This window comes from Seriola dumerili, unplaced genomic scaffold (genome assembly GCF_002260705.1).
Source record: "Seriola dumerili isolate Sdu_G_001 unplaced genomic scaffold, Sdu_1.0 BDQW01000590.1, whole genome shotgun sequence".
NCBI lineage: Eukaryota > Metazoa > Chordata > Actinopteri > Carangiformes > Carangidae > Seriola > Seriola dumerili.
The window spans coordinates 22,458-34,322 of NW_019174845.1; the positions used below are offsets into that span (position 1 = coordinate 22,458).

The 11,865-nt window shown below is 40.4% G+C and overlaps 3 protein-coding genes across 4 annotated transcripts in view; 2 read left to right on the forward strand and 1 right to left on the reverse strand.

The window, feature by feature from the left end:
- The first annotated feature begins 1,990 nt into the window (after positions 1-1,990).
- On the forward strand, positions 1,991-7,707 carry phyhd1 (phytanoyl-CoA dioxygenase domain containing 1). 2 transcript variants are annotated; one of them, XM_022764835.1, is made up of 12 exons: positions 1,991-2,119; positions 2,647-2,805; positions 2,908-2,913; positions 3,560-3,635; positions 3,729-3,776; positions 3,862-3,917; positions 4,007-4,069; positions 4,164-4,185; positions 4,381-4,509; positions 4,707-4,823; positions 5,293-5,419; positions 5,694-7,707. In XM_022764835.1, the coding sequence occupies exons 1-12, from the start codon at positions 2,087-2,089 to the stop codon at positions 5,740-5,742; spliced, it is 885 nt and encodes a 294-aa protein (XP_022620556.1). In that variant the 5' UTR covers positions 1,991-2,086; the 3' UTR covers positions 5,743-7,707. The 2 variants fall into 2 exon arrangements, with proteins under 2 accessions (XP_022620556.1, XP_022620557.1); XM_022764836.1 differs by lacking the exon at positions 2,908-2,913.
- dolk (dolichol kinase) lies at positions 6,406-10,379 on the reverse strand. Its single transcript, XM_022764834.1, has 2 exons — positions 10,272-10,379; positions 6,406-9,565 (listed from the first exon to the last, which is right to left on the reverse strand). Exon 2 carries the CDS (start codon positions 9,426-9,428, stop codon positions 7,857-7,859), a length of 1,572 nt encoding a protein of 523 aa, XP_022620555.1. The 5' UTR covers positions 9,429-9,565; positions 10,272-10,379; the 3' UTR covers positions 6,406-7,856.
- A 462-nt stretch (positions 10,380-10,841) lies between these two features.
- The window catches only part of nup188 (nucleoporin 188), a 16,075-nt gene continuing 15,051 nt past the window's right edge, over positions 10,842-11,865 (forward strand). Inside the window, exon 1 of the mRNA XM_022764819.1 lies at positions 10,842-10,867. Within this exon, the coding sequence (XP_022620540.1) occupies positions 10,842-10,867 (26 nt within the window). The remainder of the gene's footprint in view (positions 10,868-11,865) is intronic.

Genomic DNA, 11,865 nt, shown 5'->3' on the forward strand with positions numbered 1-11,865 from the left:
ATGCTTCTTTGCACTGTACAGTGGAGTACTGGATATTTAAAGAACAAATTAAAAAAAGAAATGACAGATATATTCTTGATTTTCCAAACAAGCAAAAAGGGAGGGGGAAGCTCAGACAACAACACATTAGACATATTACCTGCAAAGATTCTGGGTAGCGGAGACGTATGGGTGACATCTGGCTCGTGGACGTGCATGATGAAGCAGTCTTTGTAAAGGGACGCACTTGGATTGCTAATTCACACGAAAATAGGAAACGTAGACCGTATTCACCAATGTGCATGTCATAACAAAACCAATACAAATCAGTTGAAGTAAACATAATGCAGGTAAAAATTACTCTCCATGTTAGAAGACGACTTTGTCGTTTTGTCACACGTATCTACTGTTACAAAAATGTTAAAACACCTGGTTGGTAGCAAACGTTAACTTTACTTGATGATACCTTTACTCCTTCTTTGTATATCGTGGCTTCACTTGGACACTGGCGCTTTTTTGAGCTACCTCACACTGACAACCAACATCTCTGGTAGCTGTTTAAAAGATATGTAAAGGGCAAATGATTCTATATTTAATAACCAATTCCCTTACATTAGATAATTAACCTAGCAGTGGAAATTATAATACTGGCTTTTACAGGAGGAGACACGCCAACAGTGTACAATGAAGGGACCACGTTTTCTGACAGCTTCAGGTAGCTAGCCACTCCGGCAGTGTACATTGCCAAATTGATGACGGAGTCCTGTGAAAAATGCAGGTCACATATCCTCGAGTTCGCGCAGACACCTCTTTCTTCAAAATGTGTAAACTCCAGCCATTTTTTTTTCTTAACCACGGGTCAAGAAAAAGGGAAAAAAGATTGCGGGAGTCGACGCAAACAAAAACACAGCGTCGGCAAACATTCGCTAGCTAGCCCTTCCTGCACGGCGCTCGTGACGGTGACGTCAAACTTTTTAGACCGTTTTACTGGAAGAAAAAATACATGGATTTAAATGTAAAAATACTCAGATAATTATTTTTTGACATATATTCGGCATGTATCAAGAGCTAAAGTTCCGTTGTGATATCTTTTAATTAATTTTTTTTATCCTACTCACCTGCAGTGCCTTGGCTAATGTATACAAATCTGCGCATTTTAATTGGTTAACGACTCATTTGCATATAAACGTCGTGATGGTGATAACGTTATTAGATAATTCACCTGTAGTGTCTCCCCTTAAGTACAGTACATTAGCCTGTATTCCTACCATGATAAATCATGATTATATAAAACATTTATTTTCTTTAGTAGGACTGAAAGAGCCTTGGCTATATTTTATTACGTCAGCTAAGTAGCTAATGGATGGTTTTAGGATGAAATTCTGGGCCCTCCACCGTATATTGTACTCTAGTCTTCATGTACAAAGTATTAGAGAGTTTAGCTGATACTTTCTATGGGGTTTGACAAATTCAAGTGAACAGTAAATTTACATTCTTTTTAATAAAAAAGATTTTAAAAGATTTATAAAAAAAAAGAAAAAAAAGATGTTATTAATGCCACAATCTTCTTAAGAAAAAATCATACCTGACAGTAGACATTATCTTGTGTTTCCTAACTTCCTGTCCTGTTAATCATCATGTGATTTTTAGTTATCTTGCAACCTATGCTTGCAACCAGTGGTGCAAGTACTGCACTTACATTTTTGGGCTACTTAAATTTTATACTAGTCTCTACTGGATACACCCTATACACTACACAAATAGAAATATTCAAGTAAAGTACAAGTGCCTCGTGTATTTACTTACATGCCACCATGCATTCTGGCTTATACAACTACTCAGACCGATCACAAGATGGCGCTGTAAGTCATTGTGTTTATTTCCATGTCACAGCAACGACATGAGCGACATCTAGAGGTCATTCTAAGGCACCACCATGAACTGCAAATGTAGCTCAATGTTTTGCAACGAAAGAGTTAAAGTCCAAAATCCTATTACGGTCTCCGTGCAGTTACACTTTAATCGATTCAGACAGGTCACGTAGTCTTTACGTGGATGGGATGCACATAAAGTAACCCGCGAGCTGTATCTTTCCGAGCTAACCGCCATGGATTTTATGACAGATCGTGATGTGCAAACGGTGAGCGTTACATTAATTTACAAACAAAACCACAGTGAGCTGTAGCAAGCCAGTATCCTGCACTACAGGCTTTAACTTTAATTGCAAATGCTAAGTGAAATATTGTTAATGCAAATAGTCAAACAAAGTCTGTAATGCTCTAATAACTATGTATAGTCTTACTCTTTTTATCGTCGTGTCACATTTCTGCAATGCTTTATTCATTGTGTACATTCATACAAGTGTTTGTGCTCATTTCTGGCCCATTACGTAACATCAACAGCAGTCACAAGTAGCCAATGAGGGGGATTTATTCTGCTGCGTAAAGCATGACATCTGCATTAAGGGCACATGTCTCGTTTGGAGTTGATAAATTTTAGACTCTATATTTTTCTGTGCTGAATGCTGAGAAACCGTCCCCTAAGTTGACAAAAATTGAGAAAAACAGAGTATCTTTGTATAGAAAAGTTGGAAACAGACATGAAAAAGGAATAGTTGTTTCTTCAGCCTTTTAAATCAGTGAAACTGACTTCCTTCCCCCCTGATAGTATGTGGATGATGGATATGTGGTTCTGGACGGGCTGCTGACCTCTCAGGAGTGTGATGAACTGAGGCAGAGGATGACAGAGATTGTGGACCAGATGGATGTCCCAGAGCACTGCCGCACCACCTTCTCCACTTATCATGACGAGCAGCTCAAAACACAGGTGACCTAATGAACTGCACTGCAGGGGATAAATCTTTAACAGTGTCCACAGATTATTCAACAATATTTCTTTCACATGCTTGCCGTCGCATTGCGCTTAAAGATGCAGGTAATGTTACCATTTATGTTCTGTAGATGCAGAAAGTCTCACGATGTCTGTAGTGTGGATACTGTCATGGAAAAATCTCTCTTGATTTATCTACCTTATCAAAGAAAAGAAGTCTTAGCCTAACAGGTGAAAGTGCTTTATGTACATACAGAGAAACAGTTTAAACACAAGTTCTCAAGTCAAATGTGCAAAGTGCTCTGAATAATATAGGGAAGGTCTCCTCTATTATGTCATTGGTCAGTGCCTTTTGGCAAAGTTGTAAATCACCAAAACAAACAGTTATCCAATAGGCCAAGTCTAATTTTTTCCACTGGAACAATCATAACATTTCCCAAACACTGTGTTGTACAAACCCTAACCCTTCTTGGTTGCTCAGACGACAGAAATATGTTGCTCTTAATTTCAACACCAAATCATGCAATAAACTCCAAACAAGAGCAAAACACACCCATTCCATCAGAATATCATATTTCCCTCACAATTCATTAGCTCTCCACTGATTTACCTCAACCCTAAGTGTCCTTCAGCTCAGGCTAATAGAAAACTCCTATGTCAACAGTCTAGTCAGTGTCTGTGGAGTGTGGCCTCTGTAATGTAATCATACCCTGGCGGATCAGGTGACCGATGTAAACCTTTTGACCTGCAGGGAAATGCTGACTATTTCATCACCAGTGGAGATAAGATTCGCTTTTTCTTTGAGAAAGGAGTTTTCGACGACAAAGGTAAGATCCAATAAACAGATTTCTTGTCTGTCCATTCTTTTTTTGTATGGCAAAATGCCAAATGAGATTGGTAAAGTATTTCTTGGCTTGCAGCTGAATTCATCGTACCAAAACAGCGGTCACTGAATAAAGTCGGTCATGGTAAGATTTATAATTGAATTCTCCTAACAACATGTGCACAGGGCTTTCCAAAAGAACCTAGCTAATCCCAGTTTTCTTCATTTAGCACTACATGCCTATGAACCGTTGTACAAAAAGGTTACACATTCACCCAAAGTTCAGGTGAGTGAGCTGTTGAACTATATCTCTCTCTATATATATATGTTAAGTCACACAATAACCAACACTCGTATCAAATGTTGTTCTCTTAGGGCATAGCTAAGAAGCTGGGTCTTGCAAATCCTGTGATACTGCAAAGCATGTACATTTTTAAGGTAAAGTATTATATGTCTAATCTGTATAGTCTTAGATTATGCTGCATTGGTAGTTTAGGTTGAACTATAATTTTGCATTCTCCATTATTTCCAGCAACCAGGAATTGGTGGGGAAGGTAAGAAAATGAAGAAGAAATACATAACTTTTACTTTATTTTCTAGTTATATACCATTGTATTTACATTCAAACTTGACCCAGTGCTTATTTCATGAGAAGATGTCATCAACATCAATGTGATGAATGCAAAAACATGCTTTACATAAATATCCTTATATTATGAATATGTAGCAGAGTCTTGTCTTTTTCTCAGTGACACCACATCAAGACGCCACATTTCTGTACACCGAGCCCCTGGGCAGAGTGATGGGGATGTGGATCGCCCTGGAAGATGCCACCGTCAACAACGGCTGCCTGTGGTTTATCCCAGGGTCACACAACAGTAAGCTGTCAATATACTGTAACTAATCTTGCTTTGTGGCTTCTAAAGTACCGACTCTACTCAGTTTGAAACACTCGGAACAATCCTGCAGCCGCTATGTGTCTCTCCATAATCCAGTACGATTTAGTATTTGAAATCGGTTTTTGTATGTATGTTTTTTTTGCTGCGGTACATCCCTCTCCCTCTTCCCCTCTCAGGTTGTATTTCTCGGCGTATGGTGCGCACCCCCAAAGGCACCTATCCTCTGACAGACTTCATTGGAAAAGAGCAGGCCTATGATGAAGAGAAGTTTATCGCTGCACCAGTTAAAAAAGGTAATTCACTTGTTTTTAAATTTAAGTTAGAAAATGACAAAAATGAAATGAAAACATCTAGTGGTGTTGAGACGCACACACGTTTATTATGTATTCAGGAAGTTTGTGCCAATTTTGGCAAAGTATCTAAATAATATGCTTAATGCGCATTGAATAGTTTGCACAGATTAAAGGAATAGTTTGACATTTTGTGAACTGCTTTCTTGCCGAGAGTGTGGATCTGTTTCTTGGCCAGGCACAGTGACAGGTAGGAATCACTGCGCTGAGCCAACAAATAGTTTTGCTCTCAATCTTCTCATGTATCACCCAGCAAGAAAGCAAATAAGTATATTTCCTGCAATGTCAAACTATTCCTTTAATGAATCAACAGACAATTCATCTGCAAAAACTTTTCTGATCAATTATATTAATTTAAATGATTTACCGAGTATTTTTAGATTGTGGATAACTGGTCTGAGTCTGTGTTCAGGTGGCGTAGTCCTGATCCACGGGCAGGTGGTGCATCGCAGCGCTGAAAACAACTCCGAAGACTCTCGCCACGTCTACACCTTCCACATCATGGAATCCCAGGACACCTGCTGGAGCCCTGACAACTGGTGAGAGTGTATTAGAGTTGGTGTGGATTTCTGTTGTTTCTTTTAGTTCAGTTTTTTTTTTTTTTACTGTTTCCAACAGAGGGTTGTCACAATCAGCACACAGGGGAAAGAATGAAATGAAGTTCTGAGACATCGAAGTAACACTGTATAATTTTTGAAAAAAGAAATAAAAGTCTTCCTTTTACATCTGACTGTTATTTGAAAACAAACCTTAAAAGTGATGAAACTATTCTTTAATCCATCTATGATGTTTCCATCTCTTTGGTTCTTAAAGGTTGCAGCCCACTGAAGAGCTCCCTTTCCCACTTCTCTACACCAAATGAAGGATATCTTTGGGATTTGGCTGCATTAAAAACAGAAGATCCTCTATTTTTACTGAAGAAGCACCAATATGCATGAACTGTTTTTAACCACAGCAAGTTGCTGCAATTTCTAATGGCGTGTTTTTTATCTTACATGACACCATCTGTTTCTCTGAGCTACATGTATACCAGCATGTGACCCGATCCAGAATCACTTCAACTGTGAAAAGTCAAAAGTGGATTAATGGCTACTAACTCATTTTTTCAGAGTGTATCAATGTTTTAAATGAGAAATTAATTTGAAGAAACACTTAACTTTTTGAACAACTTAGATCTACTTTTTTTATTCAGAGTCTCCTCATCAACATTTTCACCAACCAGCTTTTTCTTGTTCAGGGTCATTTTGTCAAAATGAGATGGCAGATTCCTATTTTTGCAGACAAAACATTAAGCATCTCTATTGTCAAGTATGTTGATTTTAAGATGCAACTTAAATAAAAAACAACTCAACTTTATGTATGAATGATCATAAACCACAACATCTAAACTTCTTGTGTTAGTTTTCTAATCAAACTGAGAAAGCAAAGGGTTAATGTTGATGGTGTGGAAGGGCAATCACTCAGTCAGCCACACAGGTTCCTCTTCTCAATCCTCAAATGAGTGTTGAACAAATGGACTAAAAACTGGAGGCATAATCAATTTTATCTTTCTCCTCGGATGCACTCAACATGCAATATTACATTTTGAAAAATGTAAGGATGATGGCAAAAACAACATACATAGTCGGATCATGCTAATAAACTGTCATCACAACATAAAAAACACCAAAGAACTTTTACAGATGAACATGAACCCAAGTTAAACAAGTTTCAGGTGATGAACTGTAGCATCCTCATCTCAGAGTGATGAGATCAAACCTGATGACATCTGAGGATATTTCTATAAAGCAAATATCACATAATCATTTGGATTCATTAATGCTAAAAAAAGTAGCTAAAAAGGAAGGGCCTGTGTTGATCAGTTTGGCCCAAAGCATATCTACAGAGTCCAAAAATATGCAGTGTATGAAGGCTCAGTATCACAAGGAAATGTATGTATATATTAAGTTTATCTCTAAGGGGGTCCCATCAAACCACAGAAAGATTAAGCAAAGTAAATTTACCAAACAAAAATACACTGTAGTATACCTGTGTACATGTTACAGTACTGATTTCACATTTGTGTCATGCGGGAGCATAGTGAGTTTCTGCCATATCGAAGTATAAACCAGCCCTTATAAGGAAGAGTTGAGAGGGGCTGCCATGCTTTAATCTATAGCATCTACAATAGTAGGTTATGTGTGATAGAAAATATACTTCTTAAGGCAAATGTTTTCAGCAGTAAGTCCTCATATTGCCATCAGGGAGGCAAAACAATATTTTAATAAAGAAAAAAAGTCGATTAAGAAAAAGATATATCAACAAGCTAACTTTAAATAATGTTCTTCAAAGGCAATACAAAGGCGTGTATCCATCTGCAAGAAAGGGACAAGATAGGAAAGCCTCCTCTTTGATGATCAAAATGTGCCTTTTAGCAGCGTCTGCAATGTCCAGAATTCAATACATGTTTAAAAAGGACATTTTTCCAATTTATTAAACTGAATCTTGTCTTGCATAATTCAGGGGTTGTTATTGTTGAGTAGCTCAGGGACGTGATGGTGACATGCCAAGAAACCATACACCTCTGCTGTCACTTAGCCCAAAGAATATTTAGCAACTCTTCCTCACATTTCTTCCTAACTTGTTCTGAAATGATCGTCTCACTCCTCAAAGCAACTGATACTGAAATGACTCTTGATCTGAAGACAGCAGACTTACATGTCATGCTAACATCATGTCTGCTGCCAAATACAGTGAGGACTAGTGCCACATTGGTTTGCTAACGTAAGAATTACCCAGCTTTTTACCATTTCTTTCTTGTGCTAGTAAAAACGACTCCCGTTTTTGAGTCCACTGATATCAAAGGGACTTATTACTTACATTGTCACATTTTTTGTATTTCTTATACATTTCTTTTTCAAATTCAACATTCTTGCTTCCCCCAGAAAGGGTTGAGGACGGGGGAGGGAGCTGTTTTTGTTTGGGCCATCTGTCCATTCAAAGCAACAGCAGGATGAAGAGGTAGAGAGGGAGAAAGAGGTTGTCTATTTGGGAGGTGTAGGCCTCCAACATGGCCACCAGGGTGATGGAGCCAACAATCCACGAGTAGGTGGAGTTCAGATTGATGCTCCCATCAAAGATGAGAAACATGGCCACAGCTATGATCTGAGCAAACACAGATGTTGCAGTCCCCTCCATGGTTTTCTTGGTGCCAGGCCAACGGATCTCCCCCATGGTGCTGCCAAACACAGACGCAACAGTGTCTCCAACCCCCACAGCCAGCACACCTGCATAAGGCACCAGGCCACCCGCACCTGGAAGTATGCCCTTAGGGGCGCAAGGCCCAGGGAATAGCCATATGGGCAGAGACATGCCCAGCAGCAGGTAGATGTGGGTCAGGATGAGAGGCCCAGAGTCCCGTTCATCCAGGAACAGGGTGAGCAGCTGCCTGAGCAGCTGACCCAGCGGCCTGATCCGAAAGTAACGCACGTACTCCAGGAACAAGAACACTGCCAAGCAACCCACAGATGCCACATGAAGCAGCTGTCTATCATATATCAGCCCTGGGACATATGTGGCCACTACAATCAGATGGAAGTACTTCCTGACAATAGTCGAGGCCTGGTGCTTCTTGGACCCTGACTGGCGCTGGTAGTTCTGGTGTAACACAACACAGGTGGCCACAACAGCCAGAAACACCCAGTATCCCAACAGACAGAGTCTTCTATCATTTAACGTGAGAAAGTCCAGCAACCACATGATGGGGTGCCGGCCGATGAACAGGGAGAGCCACGGCATGAGGATTCCCAGACCCAGAACGGCTGTCATCATGTGAAAGAAGAGCGATGACACCCAGGTCTCTGACTCCATGAAACAGAAAAGCAGTGCGAAGAAAACGCCCAGCAACAGTGAGCCCACCACTACCACCGGCAGGAAATAGTTCACTGGATCCCCTTTGACCTCTGCCAGGTTCAGGGAGCGCTTGATGAGCTGGTTGACGATGAAACTGATTCCACCGACGATGAGGAGCGCCTCTCCAGGTGTGAAGCAGCGTGGCAGCAGATAAAGTACAATCAGGCTGAGATAGACGAAGATCAAAAGTACCTCTAAAACCTCGATGACCTCAGACACCGTCAGTGTCTGTTTTGTTGTGTAGAGAATTGCACTGCCGGCCATGCCTGCAATCACACAAGTGTTTGTAGGCACGGGTCTTGTGATGCCGAGCGCAATAAGAGAGAGAAACAGAGCCAGCATCATGCCTGTTATGGTGATAACCATGGAGAAGCGCTCAAAGTAGACATTCCCTGAGGCAGAGCACTTCTCTCTCAGTGCCAGACCAAGCAAGGGCATCACCATGGAGGCCGGGACAATGCCACTATTTGCTGCAGGACGAAACTGGAACACAGCACCCCCTGACCTGAGCAGACGGTCCCATTTGTGCTGTACGTAGAAAGCCTGGATGACGAGGGCTATGCTGCACCAGGAGTGCTGGTTCCAGACTGCCATGTGGACACACAGCACCACAGCCAAAACTACAGTGGACTCCACGTGCACTGGGTTGATCTGCATGGCTGCAGGTGGAGGGCTTGCAGGGAGGGGAGGTTGATCTGAACAGATGGTCTGCAACAATGAAGGCCTTCTTCTGTCAGTTCCTCTCTCTGGCACACTTCATCATTTGGCAGGCACTTTTCACTTGCTGAGGATGTCTAGAGAAAATACAAAAAAATGAAATCAGTCAGGTTTTGATTCCAGAGAAAAATGTCAGTCAGCATAAAACAGAATCATTTAATTATTTATACACAATTCTCAAAGTCTAAATTACAGAATCAAGTTGTGGGACAGGATGTACTGTATTTAAGTCCATGAGTCAGCTTAGCTCATCCCAGCAGTGAACATTGGTCATGCTTTATCTGCTTTCTGTTATGAACTATGGCCACACTGAACATTCACCCAGCCAGTGTGAAATCCACACACACACAAACACACACACACACACACACACACACACACACACACACACACACACTCTCTCTGACCACATGAAGGAGACTCCAGGAGAAATGCACATCAGCTGCAGCCTTTTGTTCCCTATGGGGGGGTTGGAGGGTTGGAGGGTTGCACCGACTTTCTGCTGGGCTGAATCAGCTGAGTTTAACACATGGCCGACACATCTCACCGATACGGTGAAAAGAGAAGAAAATTTCTCCGGTCGTTTGTTACATCCATTGTGCTGTTACAGTCCAATGGGGCCGCACTCAGGTGAGAATCTAGTCCCTCTGCACACCAGGGATGCTGCAACCTCGGACAGCATCAAGCTAACGGCGAAACACAGCTGAGTCTACGGCTCGAGCTTCACGCCCCAGAGAACAAAATGTAAATAAAACCCAGGCTGACAAAGACACACGTACTTACCACATAAGAGCGGTGTTATCTAGACGAAAGTATACGGCGATATGACAGATTTCTTCCCTTGTCAGCTGTCGCTCCTCTCACACCCAGTAGGACGGGGCCATATTTGACAGCCGGGTCACGTGGTATGAAAGTAAAAAATACATCTTAAAAGCATGATTTATTTATTTATGTATTTATTATTAATATTATTATTGTTATTATTTACGTTGTATACATTTTCATGGTATTATGTCGTTAAGAAAGCATATACTGACGATCTACCTTTTTTTTTATTTTTTTTATTTAGCTACACCCTTATCATTTGTATTATAGCTAGTTCTGTATAAAAACATGAATCAACGACATTATCATACACAAAAGTAAAGATTACACTGGATTATAGGCTTAGGGGAAACGGCAGACGCTGATTCTTTATATTTTTTGGGAAGAATTTATGAATGTATAATCATATAACCCCAGAGGATGGCGGTAAAGTAGAAAATAAGGGTGCTAGCTGCCCCAAGAAGAAGAAGGTTCCCACGACAGCAGTGACGACATATCACAACAACCAATCACATGGCAGGAACGAAGATGGCGGAATCGGAGATGAGTGTCAGGTAGGCAGATAGCAACAAATTTTAACTAACGTATACTTTGTCTAAGTGGTTATTTTCAAAGTATTTGCCAGAGAGTGCAAATGTCTACGCAACGTGTGTTTTTATCAAGTCCTACCAGAAGTCATATTTATATTCGAAAGTGTATCTTTTGAGCTGTTAGCACCACGCTATCTTAGCTTAGCATGTGCTTTCAGTTAAACATTTGAATGGCTTTTCAGCAGCGCGGTGTGTCAGCCGCATGTCAACAACAGCATGTCACCACTATGGTCATAAACTAACTTTGGTTAATTAATTGGACGAAGAGACAGCGCTGAAATTTGTGGTTAAGAAGCCTCCCAATTAGCTTCTATAGCTGACATTGATTAGTTGTGACAAAGGAGAGGCTTACGCTACTGTTTACCAAGGAGAAGTCAATGACTTACAATCTATGAATGCACAGCAACTCAAAAGATGCAGTCTTATTAATGGCTTCACCATATGTGTCTGTATATTATTTAATTATTTCCCATTAGCGTTGAAGTTGCAGTGACATTCTCTGTATCAGTGTATACAAAACCCACCTCTGCCAACATGTTATCAGAGCAAAAATCTGAACTGCTCACAGCTGGTACATGAAGCTGCCTGGATGTGTGTGTAATTTTACGTCCCGATATTGATGCATCTAAATTTTTTGAATAAACAAGAAACTGTTAGTTAGCACGCATATAGGTTTGTTATTGGCTTATTTAGTTAAATCCTTTACCAGGGACGTTAAAATAATAGCTATCACAGTATAAACAGTAGTGAAAAATCTGTGACATTTGTCAGTTATATTGTTTCAGATAGTCTGAAATTATTAGTCATTTTAACCAAAATAATTCGCAACTATTTAAAAACTGATAATTTCAGTCATTTTTTCAAGCAAAAATAGTGAAACAATGACTGACATCTGCAACCTGCCTCTTCAATGAGAAGATCTCTTGCTCTTCTTTATTGATATCACTGAAAATGTGATATTT